Below are 19,111 nucleotides of genomic sequence, written 5' to 3' on the forward strand. Positions count from 1 at the left end.
TGAACAGGAAGTGTTGGACATTGCCAGACAGCTGTTGGTAGAGCTCGGCCAAAATACCGATTCAGAAATTGAGGAGAGTAAAGCAAAGCTTGAACAGCTGAAAACAGTCCTTGAAATGTAAGTGTTCTGGTGAGTTTATTATTAGGGGCCAAGCAACACTGGTGTCGAGACACATATTGTGTCTGTTAGTTTCCCACACAAGAACAAAATGCATGAGGGTTAATAAATGATGACAGGATTTGTATTTTGGGGTGAATCTTCTCATTAAATGTCAGAAATGACAGAAATATTGCTATTTAGATTTTTTTTTCTTTTTTTTTTTTCTCTAAAATACTCAGTTTATTTTTGTTTATAAGTGTGTGAAAATGAGAAAATGGACATACATGAGATGAGAACAATTTATATACATTAACAAGAAACAAAATTGACTTAATATCACATAATACACACCTCAGATGAAAATATAAGGTCTTTTTTTCAGTAATCAGTTACATTGTTGTATTAGTCTATACTTTAAGTTTTCAGAATATATAATTATGCGTTATTATTATTATTATTATTTTTTTATTTTTATTATTTTTTATTTTTTATTAGGGATTTTCAAATAATACAAACAACCGAGACAGAAACAATCGAACAAACATACAAACAAACAAACAAACCCCAAGCGCTGCAAGTTAAATAAAATGTACAAGTGTATCTGTTAACAAAAAACATAATAAATCAAAACAGAAGAAGCCAAAACTCTCTAAAAATAAAAATTTCAAATTTTGTGTAGGAAGGATTGGAGAGGTTCCCAAAGTTTCCTGAATTTGTCCTGTTTGTGGTTGAGGTCATAAGTTAATTTCTCCAAAGGAAGAAAGGCTGACAGCTGAGAAATCCACATGGAAATAGTTGGGATGCTATTTAGAATTTTTATCAAACCCATACTACAGTGTTCACCAAATTTAGTACAGCCTTTAGATCATCTTCAGACCACGCTAGTAAAATTTATTGAAATCTGCATGTCTTTTTGTTATAGCAAACCTTTCACATGTAAAGTATCATTCATTTGATAGCAACAACTTCATAAAACTCGCCAACATATCTTTGACACATTGACAGGATACTGTGTATCATCAATCTGATGACGCCGCAAGCTTTTGTGGTATTTAAACCACTTTTCCTGTGGATGATTATCCAGCCTAATTTTATGCCACTTATGACCTTGTCACGCTTGGCCCCGTTATCTTTAAATATACAGTTATATTTCTGTCCCGTTTCTAATATCTCATTTTGTTTGTTCAGGTACGGTCATTTCTCTGGCATTAATCGCAAGGTTCAGTTAACATATCTGCCACATGGCTGCCCTAAAACGTCCAGTGAAGAGGAAGGTAACGATGGTCTTGCAAGGATCTTTTGGCTGGTTTTGTTTCATTTTCATGCCGTTTCTTAGACCTTCCGTCTGTTTACATAGTTTTATATACACTCACCTAAAGGATTATTAGGAACACCTGTTCAATTTCTCATTAATGCAATTATCTAATCAACCAATCACATGGCAGTTGCTTCAATGCATTTAGGGGTGTGGTCCTGGTCAAGACAATCTCCTGAACTCCAAACTGAATGTCAGAATGGGAAAGAAAGGTGATTTAAGCAATTTTGAGCTTGCATGGTTGTTGGTGCCAGACGGGCCAGTCTGAGTATTTCACAATCTGCTCAGTTACTGGGATTTTCACGCACAACCATTTCTAGGGTTTACAAAGAATGGTGTGAAAAGGGAAAAACATCCAGTATGCGGCAGTCCTGTGGGCGAAAATGCCTTGTTGATGCTAGAGGTCAGAGGAGAATGGGCTGACTGATTCAAGCTGATAGAAGAGCAACTTTGACTAAAATAACCACTCGTTACAACCGAGGTATGCAGCAAAGCATTTGTGAAGCCACAACACGCACAACCTTGAGGCGGATGGGCTACAACAGCAGAAGACCCCACCGGGTACCACTCATCTCCACTACAAATAGGAAAAAGAGGCTACAATTTGCACGAGTTCACCAAAATTGGACAGTTGAAGACTGGAAAAATTTTGCCTGGTCTGATGAGTCTCGATTTCTGTTGGGACATTCAGATGGTAGAGTCAGAATTTGGCGTAAACAGAATGAGAACATGGATCCATCATGCCTTATTACCACTGTGCAGGCTGGTGGTGGTGTAATGGTGTGGGGGATGTTTTCTTGGCACACTTTAGGCCCCTTAGTGCCAATTGGGCATCGTTTAAATGCCACTGCCTACCTGAGCATTGTTTCTGACCATGTCCATCCCTTTATGACCACCATGTACCCATCCTCTGATGGCTACTTCCAGAAGGATAATGCGCCATGTCACAAAGCTCGAATCATTTCATATTGGTTTCTTGAACATGACAATGAGTTCACTGTACTAAAATGGCCCCCACAGTCACCAGATCTCAACCCAATAGAGCATCTTTGGGATGTGGTGGAACGGGAGCTTCGTGCCCTGGATGTGCATCCCACAAATCTCCATCAACTGCAAGATGCTATCCTATCAATATGGGCCAACATTTCTAAAGAATGCTTTCAGCACCTTGTTGAATCAATGCCACGTAGAATTAATGCAGTTCTGAAGGCGAAAGGGGGTCAAACACAGTATTAGTATGGTGTTCCTAATAATCCTTTAGGTGAGTGTATGTGTAAGATCAGTTACGTTTCATTAAAGTCCCCCTGTAGTGAAAATCCAGCTTTTAATGTAGTTTATGTGTGTGTGTGGTGTTTTTAATGTGCTTTAAGACAAACCATGTGTAAATTCATAAGTTGACGACAGCATTGCTGAGTATTTCTTCCTTAAAACTGCAGTGAACCAAAGACAGTCTCAAAAACACGCTTTGAAATCGCTGGTGTTTCTGATGTCACAAACTACCTTGTAACCAATCAGATCAACGTGTGATCGTCAACCAGTGGATCTCTGAGCTGAGTGAGTGAGTGGAGGCGGGGCTCATTCGCATATTCATAGAACCGCGCATACTAAATGAGGCAAGGGTGTCGAGTTACATTCAAGATATAAGTCAAGAATAAATTTTTTTCAAGGAAAAAAACGTTTAAATATATGTAATTTTGGTGATCAAAGATGAGTTTTAAGGAATAAAATGATCGACTACAGGGGGACTTTAAAAATTAAGTGTCATAAAAGAGACTTATTTTAGGGCAGTCTTGTTTAGGCCGAATTTTGAAGTCTGGTCCACATTGCAGAATTTGTCAAAAACCCACCCAGTTAAAGGGTCATGAACACCTCCCATTTAAGCCAAGGCTGATAGTGCACTTCTGTTCACTTGATATTGATTGTGTGTGTGTGTTTGTGTTGAGATGTGCGGAGGGATGACCCGTCACTGTTGCTGGTCTTGAAGTGGGGTGGCGAGTTGACTCCAGCTGGCCGGGTTCAGGCCGAAGAGCTCGGTCGGGCCTTTAGGTGTATGTACCCTGGAGGACAAGGTACTTCACACACACACACACACACACACACACACACACTGCTCATTACGGCCCCTGTTACGTCTGCCTCTTGTTGTTTACGGTTTTCCTCCTGCGTCTCAGGCGACTACGCCGGCTTTCCCGGCTGTGGGCTTCTCCGTCTGCACAGCACATACAGGCACGACCTGAAGATATACGCCTCTGATGAAGGACGCGTTCAGATGACTGCCGCAGCGTTCGCTAAAGTACCATTAAAACTTCACATTTAAACTTTTAATGGCAAATTGTTGTTAAAAGCATAAATGGTTTTAAAGATTTTTTAATCGCATGTTTAATGTTTATTTTGGCAGCCCGAATTAAAACATATTTATTATAATCGTATTGTTATTATTTCTGTAACACTTTACAGTAAGGTTCATTAGTTAACATCAGTTAATGTATTAACTAACATGAACTAATCATGAGCAATACATTTGTTACTGTATTTGTTAATCTTTGTTAACGTTAGTTAATACAAATAAATGTTAATTAACTAATGTTAACAAGATTTTAATAAAGTATTAGTAAATGTTGAAATTAACATTAACAAAGATAAATAAATGCTGTATACGTGTAGTTCATGTTAACTAATGTAGTTAGTTAACTAATGATAACTAATGAACCTCATTGTAAAGTGTTACCATTATTTCTCTTATAAACAACTGGACATGTGAGTGTTAATGTGTGTGTGTGTGTGTGTGTGTGTGTGTGTGTGGTGTCCTCAGGGCCTGCTGGCGTTAGAGGGAGAGCTGACGCCCATCCTGGTTCAGATGGTGAAGAGTGCCAACATGAACGGCCTGCTGGACAGTGACAGTGACTCCTTGAGCAGCTGCCAGCAGAAAGTCAAAGCTCGACTTCACGAGATCCTGCAGAAGGACAGAGACTTCACGCCAGAAGACTTCGAGAAGGTCAGGGACAGTCTGGGACAATCATATTTCGCTTAACAAGGTCGCTTAATAGATTTGAGATGGAAGATACTTATTGTAGGACATTTCTATTGGTCTGTAAAGAATTTAACTGTGTTGTTCTTCTGTTTGCTTTTGAGTAGTTGTCATTAGGCCATTGAATTAATCAAAATTGATGCAATTGGGAATTTGCTGCTGAAGGAAGTTGTAGAATTTATCAAATTCTTTATGCAAATATCCCACCTTTTTGGCAGAGGCTATTTACTCAAATGTCTGGTGGAGACAGACAAACTTACCAAAGAAACCCATGTGTTAACAGGACCGGTGTTGTGAAGAGTAAGACGGCGGTGTTAGACCCGAGTTTGAAATAAGTGGAAGTAAATTGCCTAACCGGTATTTAATAATGGGAAAAATGGGTTTATCGGGTTGGTTTAGGGACAGGGACAAGTAATGTCCCAATAATGCAGCATCTATTTATATTTTTAACAAATATAATCATATACACTGAATATGTTGTTATTGCATACTGTTTTATAATGTACAACAAATACACTGAGGTGCAAATAGTATCAACTATTTACACTATAAACAACTATTTAGACTCAGTGCAAAGAAAATACTCCTATTTACACCTAGTGTAATAGCCTGAGGTTTTTTCTGTTGCTGTGAGTGATGGTGTGTGTGTTTTATTTTTGGAGCAGCTGGCGCCCACCTCCAGCACATCTCTTGTGAAGTCCATGCAGATGATCAAAAACCCTGTGAAGACATGTGATAAGGTGTACTCCCTCATTCAGAGCCTAACGCTGCAGGTCCGCCAGAGGATGGAAGACCCCAAATCAGCAGGTACACCTGTAAAATGGGCCTAATAGACACGTACAAATATTTAGTGGTGCATATTTAGCTCAGACATGATTTATTGCATATAAACAAACGTCCATGACTGGATTGTTACTGGGCTAATTCAAATATGTTTGTTCAAAGAAATATAAAAAAATGCATTTCAGACATACCTATGAGTACGATTGAAATATCTGCATTGCAGTTCTTTAAATTAATTTACTGATTCAAGTATGATTGTTGTTTATAAGCTTATTTTAGGGCCCGAGCACCCATGATGTGAGGACACTATTGGAATTGCGCCGTTTATTATTATTTTAAAATATAATTATCTGTTTTTTCTTGATGGTTTCTCACGATTTTATTTATTTCGTTTTTTAATACCAAATCCCTCAAGTGTTGTTTGTACAGCTAACATCAGGTTGGCTGACATACCTTTGGCGGACAGGGTTTTGGAGCGAGGGTGTGTGGTTGAGGGAATCTAATTCAGTGGCACATTTATTCATTTTTTTAATCAGATATCCAGTTGTACCACAGTGAGACTCTTGAGCTGATGCTGCGTCGGTGGTCTAAACTCGAGAAGGATTTCAAGATGAAGAATGGCCGATACAACATCAGTAAGATCCCTGATATCTATGACTGCATCAAATATGATGTGCAGCACAACAGCTCATTAAAGCTCGACCACACCATGGAAATATACCGCTTATCCAAAGCTCTGGCTGACATTGTCATCCCACAGGTAAAATGAACAGTAATGAATTATGAGAGCTGGTGTATTTATATGCACAGTTTGTTTATTTTCTTGAACATTTTTGGTAATTGTGCTTGTTTTCTCTTGTCAGGAATATGGTATTTCTCAGCCTGAGAAACTGGACATTGCCAAAGGTTACTGTACACCTCTTATTCGCAAGATCCGCTCTGACCTACAGAGGACGCAAGACGATGACACTGTTAATAAACTGCACCCAGTGTAAGACATTCTCTGAGAAAAGAGAACTAGCCAATACACAGTTCAAGAACTAAAGGGGTTATGATATGAGGAATACAATTCTCTTATGACATTCATTGTGCATGTAAAGGGATAGTTTAACAATTGTCATTTAATCACCCTCATGCCTTTCCAAACACATAAAAGTTGAGTTAATTTTTGCAACACAAAGATTTGTTTTAAATATTCTCTCATCATTTTTGTCCATCAGTTGAACATCCAGATTTTTTTATAAAAACTGTGATCAATGCACATACAGTACATACAGCACATCATGCAGAGTTTTCAAAACGGTTCTGCGTGCATCATGAAAAAGAAACGGCACAAAAACCAAGCATTATTCCTGTGGTCAAAGACATTGTGCAAAGTGGTCAGATAATACCAAATTTCTATTTTTGGTGCATAAAACATACATTATAAGTTGACCCCAGAGAGATAAAACCTGTATGTCATGACCCCTTTAATGTATTAATATGTGACAGTTAATCGTTCACTTTTGAGGTGTGTTTTGGACCTGTAAGTGTAGTTGATTGTTGTGTGCACAGATATTCCAGGGGAGTCATGTCTCCAGAACGCCATGTGCGGACCAGACTTTACTTCACCAGCGAGAGTCACGTACACTCACTGCTGTCCATCTTGCGTTACGGAGCCCTCTGTGATGTATGTCTTTTAGTTATATCATCTTTCATATAAATATGTAAATTACATTGTAATATTCTGGCTGTTTTTTCTGTGCCATGCAAAATGTATTTCTGCTGAAAGGAATTGTTTTCGCTGTATCTTCAGGAGGCCAAAGATGACCAATGGAGGAGAGCCATGGATTACCTTAAAATAGTCAGTGAGCTGAACTACATGACACAGATAGTCATCATGCTCTATGAAGACCCAAACAAGGTACGAGGATATCATCAGCACACATGCAATACTTTTCAATGGCAGAAATCAGAAGTAAAATACTTAGCTTTTGTTTTGATACCAAAGAAATGCATATAATGATTTTTGTCATAATTCTGCACAAGCAAGATCATATTTTGAGCACACAAAACTTATGGTACACAAGACTTTGGGCCAGATTTACAGCTTAAACCCGGGATTTACTAAAGACACACCATGTAAAATTAGCGCTGAAAAGAAGTGTGCAGGGTTATTTTTGTGGCTGACATTATTACATATGCATTTGTAGGAGTTTCCCTTTCAGACACAAAATATATGGGAGGAGAGTATTTAAATGAGTCATGCTAGGTGATTTACTAAGGTTTGTGCTAGTCAATCTACTGGTGTTTGTGCCATTATTTAACACCCAGAAAAAGCTCATCTTAAACCATACGCTAATCTGCGCTGCTCTTGGTAGATTGTGTTGGTCATTATGAAAATGATCCGGATGCGTCTGTGTTCTTTAATTTGTGAGTCGTCTGTAGATCACGAGCAGAATTTCAGAAATTCTGCGTTTTTATTGGATTGAGCTCTCACGCAAATTTGCCCTATTTAGTAAATCTGGCCCTTAAAATGTTATGCTATATATATATATATATATATATATATATGTTTCTAACATTCTAACATAATATATAACATAACATGTTTCTAACATAATAAATATATATACATGTTTCTAACATTCTAACATAATATATAACATAACATGTTTCTAACATAATAAATATATATATATATTAGGCATGTATTATGTACGAGGACCGACACGTGACCCTGTTAATACCGTGTTAATGTGGGGTTTGGATTTGTAGGATCCTTCGTCAGAGGACCGTTTCCATGTGGAACTTCATTTCAGTCCAGGAGCTAAAGGCTGTGAAGAAGATAAAAACCTGCCATCTGGATTTGGATATAGACCAGCATCCAGAGAGGTTAGCGGAGACTGATGACTATTGTCTTGAATGTTAGAAATCAGTTTTTTTTATTTCTATTCTGCATTTTTCCTCTTGCTGAGGTTAGAAAAAAATTGGTGAATAAAAGAAACATTCCATCTCAATTGAGAGTTGCTGTTGTTCTGTTGAATGTCTGTATTTGCAGTGTTTCTCAGTCTCTGTCCTTCAAGCTCGAGTGCTCTTAAATGTTTGATGTCTCTGTAGAATGAGGGCTCCAAGAAGAAGTCCCATAATGACAGTGACGAGGAGGCCAGTGGTGCCAAACGGGACGAGCCGGACCGAGCCCTGATGATGTTCCGCCCCATGGTGTCGGATCCCATTTACATCCACCGCAAGTCCCCTCTCCCCCGCTCCAAAAAGATTGGCTCTGTGGAAGTAAGTTTTTATATGTTGTCATTATAAAGGGTCTCTAATAACTTTTCTTCTAGTAATCAAATCAAGTCATTTCCAATTTATCACTATTCTGTTTATTGTACATATATAGAAGCTTAGCTTTGACAGAGGCAGTTATTAATGCATGAGTTAAGGCTTATCTACACAGAGCTCAAACTTTTACTGCACATTTAAGTGAAACAATCCATCCGAATGTAGTGCGACAAAGCACTTTCTTGTTTTTGTTTATATTTAGCATTTATAGTATATATAGTGTATATGTATAAATACAGACAGAGTCTTCTCAAGGCCACGATTCATTCATAATTATGCATCATCAATGTACTATAGCGCTGTAAAATGTCACATCCCGATGTTATGTGATAATGTAGATTTTAAACCCAGAAGAAAATTAACCATCATTCTTCTAAAATTAAAGTTAACAGATGCTAACATTTGTCTTCTATGATGTGCAACACAGAAATCTCTGTTAACATCTCAGAAAATGTTGTTTAGCATTTCATGACCCTTTAAATCAACGTTCTGAATGAAGAATACACTGCCTTCATTGCAGAAAACGCCCTCACACACATATAAACACCCAGAACAATTCAGGAGCACAGAAACTTGTCAACACTTCCCAGCATCCTTTATCAGGAAAATAACTTAGCCACAGAAAAGCTACATGTTATTTGTCAGCAACTAGGTGGTGGTGTTGCTGTTTTTGAATTAAACTCAAAGCTTCACCTGTGCTGGACTCAGCTATATGTTAAAGTGCCCCTATTATGCTGTTTTAATTGTCTCCTACAGTAGGTTTACATGCATCTAAGGTAAAAAAAACACGTTCATTCATCAAGGATTCGGCCTCTCTAAACCCCTCCTTTCCGAGAGCCTTGTCTGCTCTGATTGGCCAGATGGCCCAGTCTGTTGTGATTGGTCGACCGCTTACAGCACGTGTCAGAAACCAAACGCTCTTCAGCATATCTGAAGTTCAGCTCTTCCTCAGCACTTGATACTCAGTGACGGTTTTACCGTATCAATCTCAAGTGCGTCAAAGTGGATTTGCTTTGGCTGCAGAAAACAGCGTAATCTCGACATCTCGACAACATAAACCAAACTCGTCCAGTCCAGTCTCAGCTACATATAGTGTTTGAGGGTCAAAGGAGATGCTGTTCGCCGGAAGCTATAGACTGGCGTTATGCAAATGTGTTACAACCCCCTATATAGGTTCAAGCAGGAAGTAAGACTGGAGTTACTGACGCAGGCAGTTTCAGAATCGCTTCTTTCTTTTACATTTTTTTACAGTATAGACCTTATGTAGCCCCGCCCCTTATGTGGCCCCGCCCCTTATGTAGCCCCGCCCCTTTTCAGCGCTGCGCTCGTTGTCTTTTGACTTCCGGTCTGTATTTTCACAGCGATTTTTGCATGTTTATTAATGAACGGCTCGTTTTAAAATCTTCCCGGTCGACTTACATCTGTTAAGACATCTGCTTTACACATTACAATCCTCATGATAACTTTTGTTAACTTTACATTAAGTAAATCCACTTCAAAAGCTAGTTACTCCTGGACAGCAGCACCATAGATATATACAGAGCAACCGCAAAAACAGAAGTTAATAGACAATATTGTAAAGATGGCGGCGCCCTCGTTTCTCTGGCGCATAAGGACTATATGACAGGTGATATTTGAAAAAGCATAATAGGGGCACTTTAAATTACAATACCAATTAAAATATTACTTTTACGTTTGTTAACACTTTACAGTAATGTTTCATTTGTTACTATTAGTTAATGCATTAGCATTAACGTGAACTTACAATGAACAGTATTTATACAGTAGTCAACATTTGAAGTGGATCAAAACCTTTCATCAAAGTTATACATGAATACCCGTTCTTGTCTCAGGACAACTTTGATGAACTTTTTTGATCCACTTCTAATGTTGACTATGTATTTTACAGCAATATACAATATATCTTCGTTAATGCTAATTAAAAAATACAGGTGTTCATTAACTAATGTAACAGATAGAACATTTGATTTTAAATATCTACAAGTAATAATTGAAATGAATATTAATTACATTCTGTTGAAGTATGTAGAAGTACTAACAGTTCTAACTTCATGTACACTAATGTATTTAACTTTTGTTAACTAATGAGAAATTACTGATTGTAAGCAGAAGTGTTTCTGCTAGTATACAGATTCAAACATTTAAAAGCATAAGCTTTAGGTTTTTAAGATCGCAAGAAACAAATTCAGTGTTTCCAAACTTTTGTCTGGTAGTGTATGTACTGTGCCTAATGAGTTATATTTATCTTACTTTCCCCCATTGCTGTGACATTCACATCATGCGTTGATGTGGAGAAAGTGTGTGTGATTTTCCTCAGTTTCAGCTGCATCTCTCCTCACGTCACTGCGCCTTCACGTGCCAAAGTCTCCTCCGCTTCTCAGTTTCTGTCCATTCATTTGTTTTTTAGGAAACCGGTTGATGTTTTTGTATTTTGTTTTCATCAGTTCAGTTTATGTCATTTTTAAAGCATTTAAGCTGGATCAAAATGGGAGTGAAAGACTGTTGTTATTCTAGGAATGTTGAACAGCTTCATATTAAAGGTACACTATGTAACTTTTTTTAAGTTAATACATCATCAAACCTTCTTCCAAAACGTGTTTTTGTCTTGACCTGATTAACTATGGTAAGCCTTTTATAATATGTATATTTCAGACCTGACAGGATATTGTGCCTGTGTGTGTCTCATCACATCCAGAAATAGAGTAAAATTGCTCCGGCTGTTCATAATCATATTCATCCGCACAGTCACAGGCATGCAGTTTTGTTTTTTAACCGATAGAGGGCCTGAAGTTACAATAGTGTACCTTTAAGTATTGCATTATAGTCTGATATATAATTTGATGACATTTGTTACATCACTAAGTTAGTCAGTGAGCTGCACTATGCTAATCAAAAGAATGGTGGTGGTTTTCTTATTGGCCATTATTTTAGCCCAAATGAAATTCCATCTGTATGTTTCTAAAACTAAATGTTTCCTTCTAATGTCCATCTCTTGCCACATTAATACACTAAATAACAAAATAATTACAGCCCTTGCTTCTGTAAAAAATATTATTTATTGCTATCATTATATCATGAATACTCGCATGTATTCACGCCACATGCCACACACACACACACACACACACACACACACACACACACACACACACACACACACACACACACACACACACACACACACACACACACACACACACACTCTTCCATGTCATGCATTAAAATCATTTAATGCCTACCTAGCCATGGATGATCCTTTATAAAACGAGATATAAAGAACAAATTGATGCATCCCAAAAATGGAAAAGTAATGTATTTGATCAGAAAATAAGTATTAAATACAGAAATGATCTACATAGCCATTTTCTTGTTACATCGATTATATTAGAGTAAGATGGTTGTTTGTGTTTATCACATCATTTTTTGAAAAGCACTTAAAATAGACAGGCGTGTGTATAATTTTAGCCTAAAACCCTATTTAGACTTTTTAGTCTCTATTTAAGATTTGAGTCATTTACATGAAAACAACATTTGACAAAAAGGCATGACATATAGTTGAATCACACATTCCCTTGTCTATACAGAAAATTAACTTTTAATGGGCTATGTTGCAGCTCTCAACCTCATGTCATTGCAAACCCTATAAAGTGTTTCTGTGGAACTCGAAAGATTATATTTTGAAAAAAAATGTTGTCCAAAAAAGGAAATTAAATCAATCAAAGTGAAAGTAGCCCATCTCTCACCCTCGAGTCGCTCTCATACTGTTGCTTGTTGGATTTATTGTACAATGTGATGCAAATGATCCCATCTCGCCATACTAATGTCACACAATATTGTTTCAAGCATTCAGTTTTCAGTCAGGCAAAAGCAGCTAGCAGTCTTGTTGTTAGCGTGTGTATGATACCATGGGTACAAAAACATGTCCATGAATCTTTTCTCACCCACAAAATGTATGTTTTTGAAAATTGCCACGGTCTCTTTTTTGTTTTCTTTTTTAGTCCCCAATGCAGACAGACTTTATCAAGACGCCTGCTGGCAAAGTATGAGCGCACATATAGCTGTCCGTCTTCTCTCGAGTAAAAGGCCTTCCTGTAGTGAATGTTGGTGGACACGTAGCCGGACTGTTGTTAACGTTGCATGACTGTGCTGTTTCTGCCCCCTGTCTCACTTCCAGGAAGAGAGCCCCCTGAGTGTGTCTAGCCCTGACTCTATAGGTACCTGGATTCATTACACCTGTGGTGTTGGTACTGGGCGTCGAAGACGCAGATCAGGGGACCAAATTACTTCCTCCCCAGTCTCCCCCAAATCACTGGCTTTCACATCCAGTATTTTTGGCTCATGGCAACAGGTTTTTACCAATTTAATTCATTCTTCACACCAACCACTAACGCACTGTTCATTCACACGGCGGTGAGCAAGGACACCTAATGAGCAGATGAATTAAAAGAGAGGACTCATTGGTCATGTGTTTTGTTGATTGCACTGGTTTGTGTTCTGGAATATCAGCTTCTAACTTTTCAATTTGTATCAAGTATCTTAGTCTTGATAGTTTTAGTCTTCTTCTTTATCTTAAAGGGATAGTTCACCCAAAAATGAAAATCCTGTCAACTCGAGGGCGAGTAAATGATGACAGGATTTTCATTCTCATCTCTTTAACAATATTTTTTAAACATCGCATCTTTAATGAATGTTTTCTTCAAGTTCCACATAATAAACCATGTATTTGTTCTAATCGTATGAAAACTAACTTGTTTAATATTTCTCCATTGACCGTAATTGGTACTAAATTCTGTGATTCTCGATTTAGACGACAAATCCATTCGTGTGAAGACACCGATAACCCAGTCTTTGCTTTTTACAGTGTTTGTTTAAAGTCAACATGAAATCAAAATTGGCTAAAAGTTTTATTTTCTTGAAATGTTCCTGATCTCATTGTTTATGATTAATCTGTGCATGTTATTCCGAACAAAATCACATATGCCACGCAGCCAAACAGTTTAGTCACTGTTTTTTTTGGTAGTTTTATAGGTAGATCACAGGGGATTCTTGCCAATAGTTAATTGTGAATAAATAGTTAATGTAGTTTAGTGTCAGTGTAACTAAAGGTTACGGCAATAATAGTAAAAGTAGATTAAATATGACCATTATTCTTTGTCGAGATGCTCTCAGAGACCAACTTTTTTGTCATCTTAGGTGTGGTTTTTCAGAGGTTCAGTAGTGCCACTGCAAACCCTCATTCAGATGTAAAGAGCCATGTTTCAACATCCAGTCAGTTCCTGATGCGCACACTCAAGTCTTCCCTCACAAGTCTTTCTCCTTGTTGAATATCCTCAAAAATGCATCATTTTAAGGACATAAAATGCCATTTCAGGTTGACTTTAAATGTTTTTTTAACAAAATTTGTCAATTAGTTATGTATAGTATTGTTGTATTTGTTTTATTTATTTTTTATTTTCTGTGTGTGTGAGACTTGGATACTGATTAAATCAAACTGGAATGTCATACCATGTAGAGGAAAAAACAAACAAACATTGATTTATAGACGTTTAGGCTTTGATAAAACACACTTTTGGCCTTTTGCTGCTGCTTCAGACCATAAACTAAAAATCTCATTGCAACCCTTCAGTGATTAATGTTTCTCTCTGCACCAGTCTACTCTCTTTATCCATGTTTAGCCTATAGTCAGTCTCTTTTCATTCATCTGCTGTTCTATTAGCTGTCCTTCGCATCCTGCTCCATCTCAGTGTCCAGTGAACGTTGAGCTCTGGGCTGATGATGTCACACATGTGTAGGGTGGGTTACACCTGTCACTCACCTCTTCCAGGACAGATTTCGCCTCTGCTTTGGCACCTTTTGCTCCTCATTGGTCACTGTTCTCACCCAGATCGACATTTCTCATTTCTTGTTCTTACAGTTCAAGGAAGCTTTATCAACATAATCAATGATATTTGTTTTATGGTGGTTAACCATTTAGTGAACATCACAATTTTTATTATGTTTTACAAAAATAATTATAACCCTTTGTGTTATAATTATGCTTGTGTCTTTGTTTTAAAGTATATTATTGCTTCGTTATGTCAGTTTTCCTGTCATTTTTATGCAACATTATAACAAAGTGGGAACCCTCGGTCAAGTTCTTAACACACAGTCAAATGTTTTGAGGATTGTGGCACAGATGAACCCAAGTCTTCAACTAAATACAGTGACCCTAAAAAAAGAATCTGGACACTTTAGTCACACCTAAAAATGTCTGAATGATATAATGTTAAATGAGAGAATCAATTTGCAATCCATTGAAATTTTGTCAATGTGATTTTTAGTAGATCTCTCTTTTTGTGACATGTTTTGCTTAAGTTTGTTATATTGGAACCAAAATCTTTCAGGTAAATTGAAATTGGTTTGATTTATGATATAAATACACATTTCATGTGTGCCTTAAGTGTATTTTTGGGGCCGTTGAAAATCCTTTTAGTTGAGGACTGGCTTGATCTAGGCCTCATGTAAAGAGAACTGCTGTTTAGTGTCCAATAACCCTCTTCCTATTCCCCGGATAACCCTCTTTTACCCCAAAGTAGATTTCATAGATTTGAAGTTTCCTTTGGTTTTTTGCATGAAACTGAAATGAACATTTTTAACAGAGAAAAATAACTGGGCTGTGACCGTCTTGTTCCCCGCTCTGTTGGGTTTTACATGGATGCAAATGCATATTTGTTTTGAAATTGTGGTTTGTTCAGTTTTACTCTATAAACTGTTGCCATGTCCGTCCTCATACCCTTCTGCATTCCTGATCTCATTTCCCGTTTCTGATATGGAATGGAGTCTGTGTGGCAATGCTTAACGCATGATCCATTTCTTTTCCTTCATGCTGGGTCTTTTTTTTTATTGTATAGGCCTGTGAACTCACATATTTACAGTGCTGCTTATTAATGTCTATCTGTAAATCACCTTCATGAAGAACGGGGGCGAAGGTTGACTGTTTGTTGAGTTTGCTTGTGCTCTTTCAGGTTCTGTCGGAGAACAACAGCCACAGCCGACCGGCCAGACTTCACCCCGATCACAAGCTCACCCCTGGAATCGGTAAGATCACACTCAACACACTCCTAATCAACAGACATATTTTGTAATATCCTGAATGTTGTTGGATGCTCACTATGGAGGATCTCTGACACACTGTCCTAGTTTTCTATGTCCAAATAATATTTTGCCGTTCCATTTCTAATCTCTGTTGTGTGTGATGTTGATGTGGCTGCTCTCTCTTGATTCTTTAAACTTAACGACCAATTAATTTGGGTCTGAATTGGAAGTGAATGTGTAATACTGTCAGTGAGCTTCACTCTGAAACACACTGTGTTCTAAGATTGTTGCCACACAGCTGACTAATACAGTGCTGACTCTCATATATGCTTGTAATGTCCTTTGTGTGTTTGTAGGCCGTATACACACAAGCCTCCATGCTTTATATGGAAGCATATACTTTTGCCTTACTGGGTAATTATACATCTTTAGTAAGTGTATGTGTAGGTGACAGGACGTAGTTTTGGATGTCCTGCGGTGTGACATCACTCTTAGAAGAAAGGTTCTATATAGAACCCTAGGGTTCTTGAATTTTATAGAACACGTTATGCAACAACAAAAAAAGGTTCTATATAAGAAAATCTTAAATGATTGCATAATATTTTCATGTTTGACAGTTATTTCAATTTTATCTTGTGGTGTGATGTGTTTGAGTTGTTTAATTAATAAAATGTAATTAAATTGAACAGTGAATTAAAACAAGTACCTGACAGAACCCTTTTAGGTTCTATATACTGTAGAACCTTTTCTTCAATGAGTGATTATTTTTTTTTATTTTATTTTTAAGAGTGGCCGGTTGCAACTGCTTAGACTAGTCTTTTTTTTTTTTTAAAGGTCATAACTTTAAGTCAGTTACATAAAAACATAGATTAGTCCGAAAAGTAATACTAATTATCCTGAACTAATTGCTAGTTGGTCAGACTAGTTCTTAATAGACAGTCTTACATACAATAATAAAACTGGTCCCATTATTGTAATACATTTTTCTTTCTTTCTTTTTAGATTTATTATACATGCAGCTTTTTGAGCCCATATTAATTAAATTTTGTATTAATTCAAGTTAATTCTCTTGTCATACTGCAGGACAGTTCAAAACTATAGTGAAGACCAAAGGTCACAGGACCTGCGATGTGCACTTCGATTTATACTTTCATAGACATTTTAAACTAAAATGTTGACGTTGGCTTGGGGGAAGAGTAGCACATGGACATGATACCAAGACAGAATGTGTTCTTCGTGTCAGCCCTCAAAATTTTGTGTAAATTCAACGGATCTTTCGAACAACTAAGAGCTTGTGTGGTTTAATTTGGTACTTTGCGATGTGACATCAGTGGCATCGTGATTTGTGAAGTGACATAACAGTGGCACAGATTTATACAACATCATAAAACTATAAAGCTTGCCACCTGAAGAGTGTTTTTGTCTGCTGTAAAAATGTGTGCACCCAAACAAAAGCAAAGTGCATTCTGGTCATTCACAACAAATTGTGTTTCATTAATACAGATTTGCCATAATGCACAAAAAATAAACCTATGAATAGTTAAAATGTAACTGATATAATCGTACACTCCTGGGGCCGCGTTCACAAATATTCTGTATTCTCAAAAACATTTAAGAATGTTCTTGTCTTTTTTTCTCTTAAGATTTTTCTAGTTTTGAATTCCTGAAAATTATTTTCTAAAAAATTATTGTAAATAACCTCCAACTTGTATTAAAATGTCAAAGATAAGATATTTAATGAATTTATTGGGTTGTTTCAAATATTACAACATAACACTAGCTACATACACTCATCGGGCCACTTTATTATGTGCATCTGTTCGACTGCTCGTCAGTGTAAATTTCTAATGGATTTTGCATAACTCACTGCTTTAAGGCATAGACACGGTCAAGACGACCTGATGAAGTTCAAACTGAGCACCAGAATGGGGAAGAAAGGTGATTTAAAGGGATAGGTCCCCGAAAAAAGAAAATTCTGTCATCATTTACTCTCCCTCGAGTTGTTCCAAACCTGTATGAGTTTCTATCTTCTGCTGAACACAAAAGAAGATATTTTGAAGGATTTCGGTAATCAAACAGTTAATGGACCCCATTGACTTCCATAGTAATTTTTCCCCACAACACTTCTTCAAAATATCTTCTTTTGTGTTCAACAGAAGAGAGAAACTCATACAGGTTTGGAACAACTCGAGGGCGAGGTAATGATCGAGTCTTCTGCAAAGACCGCCATACAATCAGATAACACCAAGTCACAACAAGTCTGCCATTTTCTTCTTAAGAAAATGTTTGATAACTTACGATTTTTTCAAGAATGACACGTAGAACCATTCTTACGAACTTCTTAGAGATTTCTTAACTTCTTTAAGAAGATCTTTGTGAATCCAGCCCCTGGATTGGAGTGATGGAATGACTATATTAAGGATTATCATAGTGGTCTACAGTGGCTAATAATACTGGAATAGTTACAGCAGTTGTAGTAAAGATGGTGTGAGTGTATTACACATTTCATTTAGTCTTTCTCATTTAGTAATTGCTTGATATGTCACTTCACGTGACCCTAAAGCTAATGTCTTATTGGTCGGAAGAGTGTTTTTATTTTTATTTTCTCCCTAAAGCAAGTCCTCTGAAGATCGCTTTACCTAACTAGGACAAGGTTACACTGACAAAAGACATTACTGTCATTATGGGATGCTTCAGTGAGGCTGCACTACTCATTCTGTGGCAAGAATCTGTAATAAATGCTGCATGCTGCATGCACTGCGAGGTGTGTCTCTGGAACACCCGATTGCTGTATGTATCTTCTCTAACTCCCATCAGGGTCTCATTGTGCTGGCTTGTTTAGCACCATGGTGCTGGGCGGCTCCTCCAGCGCTCCTAACCTACAAGATTACGCTCACGCACACCGTAAAAAGCTGACCTCCTCTGGCTTCTTAGATGGTATGTGCAAACACGCACACACACCTTCTAATGGTGAATCCCCGTCCCTACTTTTAAGGAATCCTGGAGTCTTATCTGTGTTTTCAGTGGGAAACTACGGGATTTTGTGTTGTTCTCATTGGAATAAGTCGTCCTTTTGTAGCTGTGTTGTGGTACAGATGCCCGTCTGCCCCGATCAGATTCATTTATGATGAGAAACCTACATTACAACAAACTGGGAATCCTGTAACTCAAATGCTTTTGCAAGAAATGTATGCTATGAACTGTAAATAGCATATGTTTCATTAAAAATCAAGTATAATAACAAGTTATCGATACTCGTAAAAAAAACATATGGTTTATTTTGTAAATCCTATGTGTAGCCTATGTCTCTGTGTAGCGTAAAGCTGGCTGTTGAATTCATCTTAAGAGTCCGTCTCACCAGAATATCTGCGCTTTTAGCAAATAATGTTATTTATTTATTCATTTACCTTAATGTAACTCGTACTATTGTAACACACTGTAAACCCATTTGTTTTTCTGTAGTCAGTCCA

The 19,111-nt window shown here is 37.4% G+C and overlaps 1 protein-coding gene across 8 annotated transcripts in view; it reads left to right on the top strand.

Annotated features, from left to right (window-relative positions):
* ppip5k2 (diphosphoinositol pentakisphosphate kinase 2) overlaps positions 1 to 19,111 on the top strand; it is a 51,805-nt gene that overhangs the window by 19,212 nt on the left and 13,482 nt on the right. For 2 of the 8 annotated variants that reach the window (XM_082156835.1, XM_082156830.1), the window contains exons 14-28: positions 8 to 117; positions 1,288 to 1,373; positions 3,358 to 3,483; positions 3,586 to 3,707; positions 4,227 to 4,409; positions 5,108 to 5,249; positions 5,762 to 5,985; positions 6,089 to 6,216; positions 6,780 to 6,894; positions 7,021 to 7,128; positions 7,983 to 8,099; positions 8,325 to 8,495; positions 12,742 to 12,915; positions 15,572 to 15,644; positions 18,459 to 18,578. In XM_082156835.1, coding sequence (XP_082012961.1) covers positions 8 to 117; positions 1,288 to 1,373; positions 3,358 to 3,483; positions 3,586 to 3,707; positions 4,227 to 4,409; positions 5,108 to 5,249; positions 5,762 to 5,985; positions 6,089 to 6,216; positions 6,780 to 6,894; positions 7,021 to 7,128; positions 7,983 to 8,099; positions 8,325 to 8,495; positions 12,742 to 12,915; positions 15,572 to 15,644; positions 18,459 to 18,578 — 1,999 coding nt within the window. Of the gene's footprint in view, positions 1 to 7; positions 118 to 1,287; positions 1,374 to 3,357; positions 3,708 to 4,226; positions 4,410 to 5,107; positions 5,250 to 5,761; positions 5,986 to 6,088; positions 6,217 to 6,779; positions 6,895 to 7,020; positions 7,129 to 7,982; positions 8,100 to 8,324; positions 8,496 to 12,741; positions 12,916 to 15,571; positions 15,645 to 18,458; positions 18,579 to 19,111 lie in introns of all 8 variants that reach the window. The other 6 variants (XM_082156829.1, XM_082156831.1, XM_082156833.1 and 3 more) reach the window with 4 other exon arrangements.

Source organism: Leuciscus leuciscus (assembly GCF_965113295.1).
Source record: "Leuciscus leuciscus genome assembly, chromosome: 24".
Taxonomy (NCBI): domain Eukaryota; kingdom Metazoa; phylum Chordata; class Actinopteri; order Cypriniformes; family Leuciscidae; genus Leuciscus; species Leuciscus leuciscus.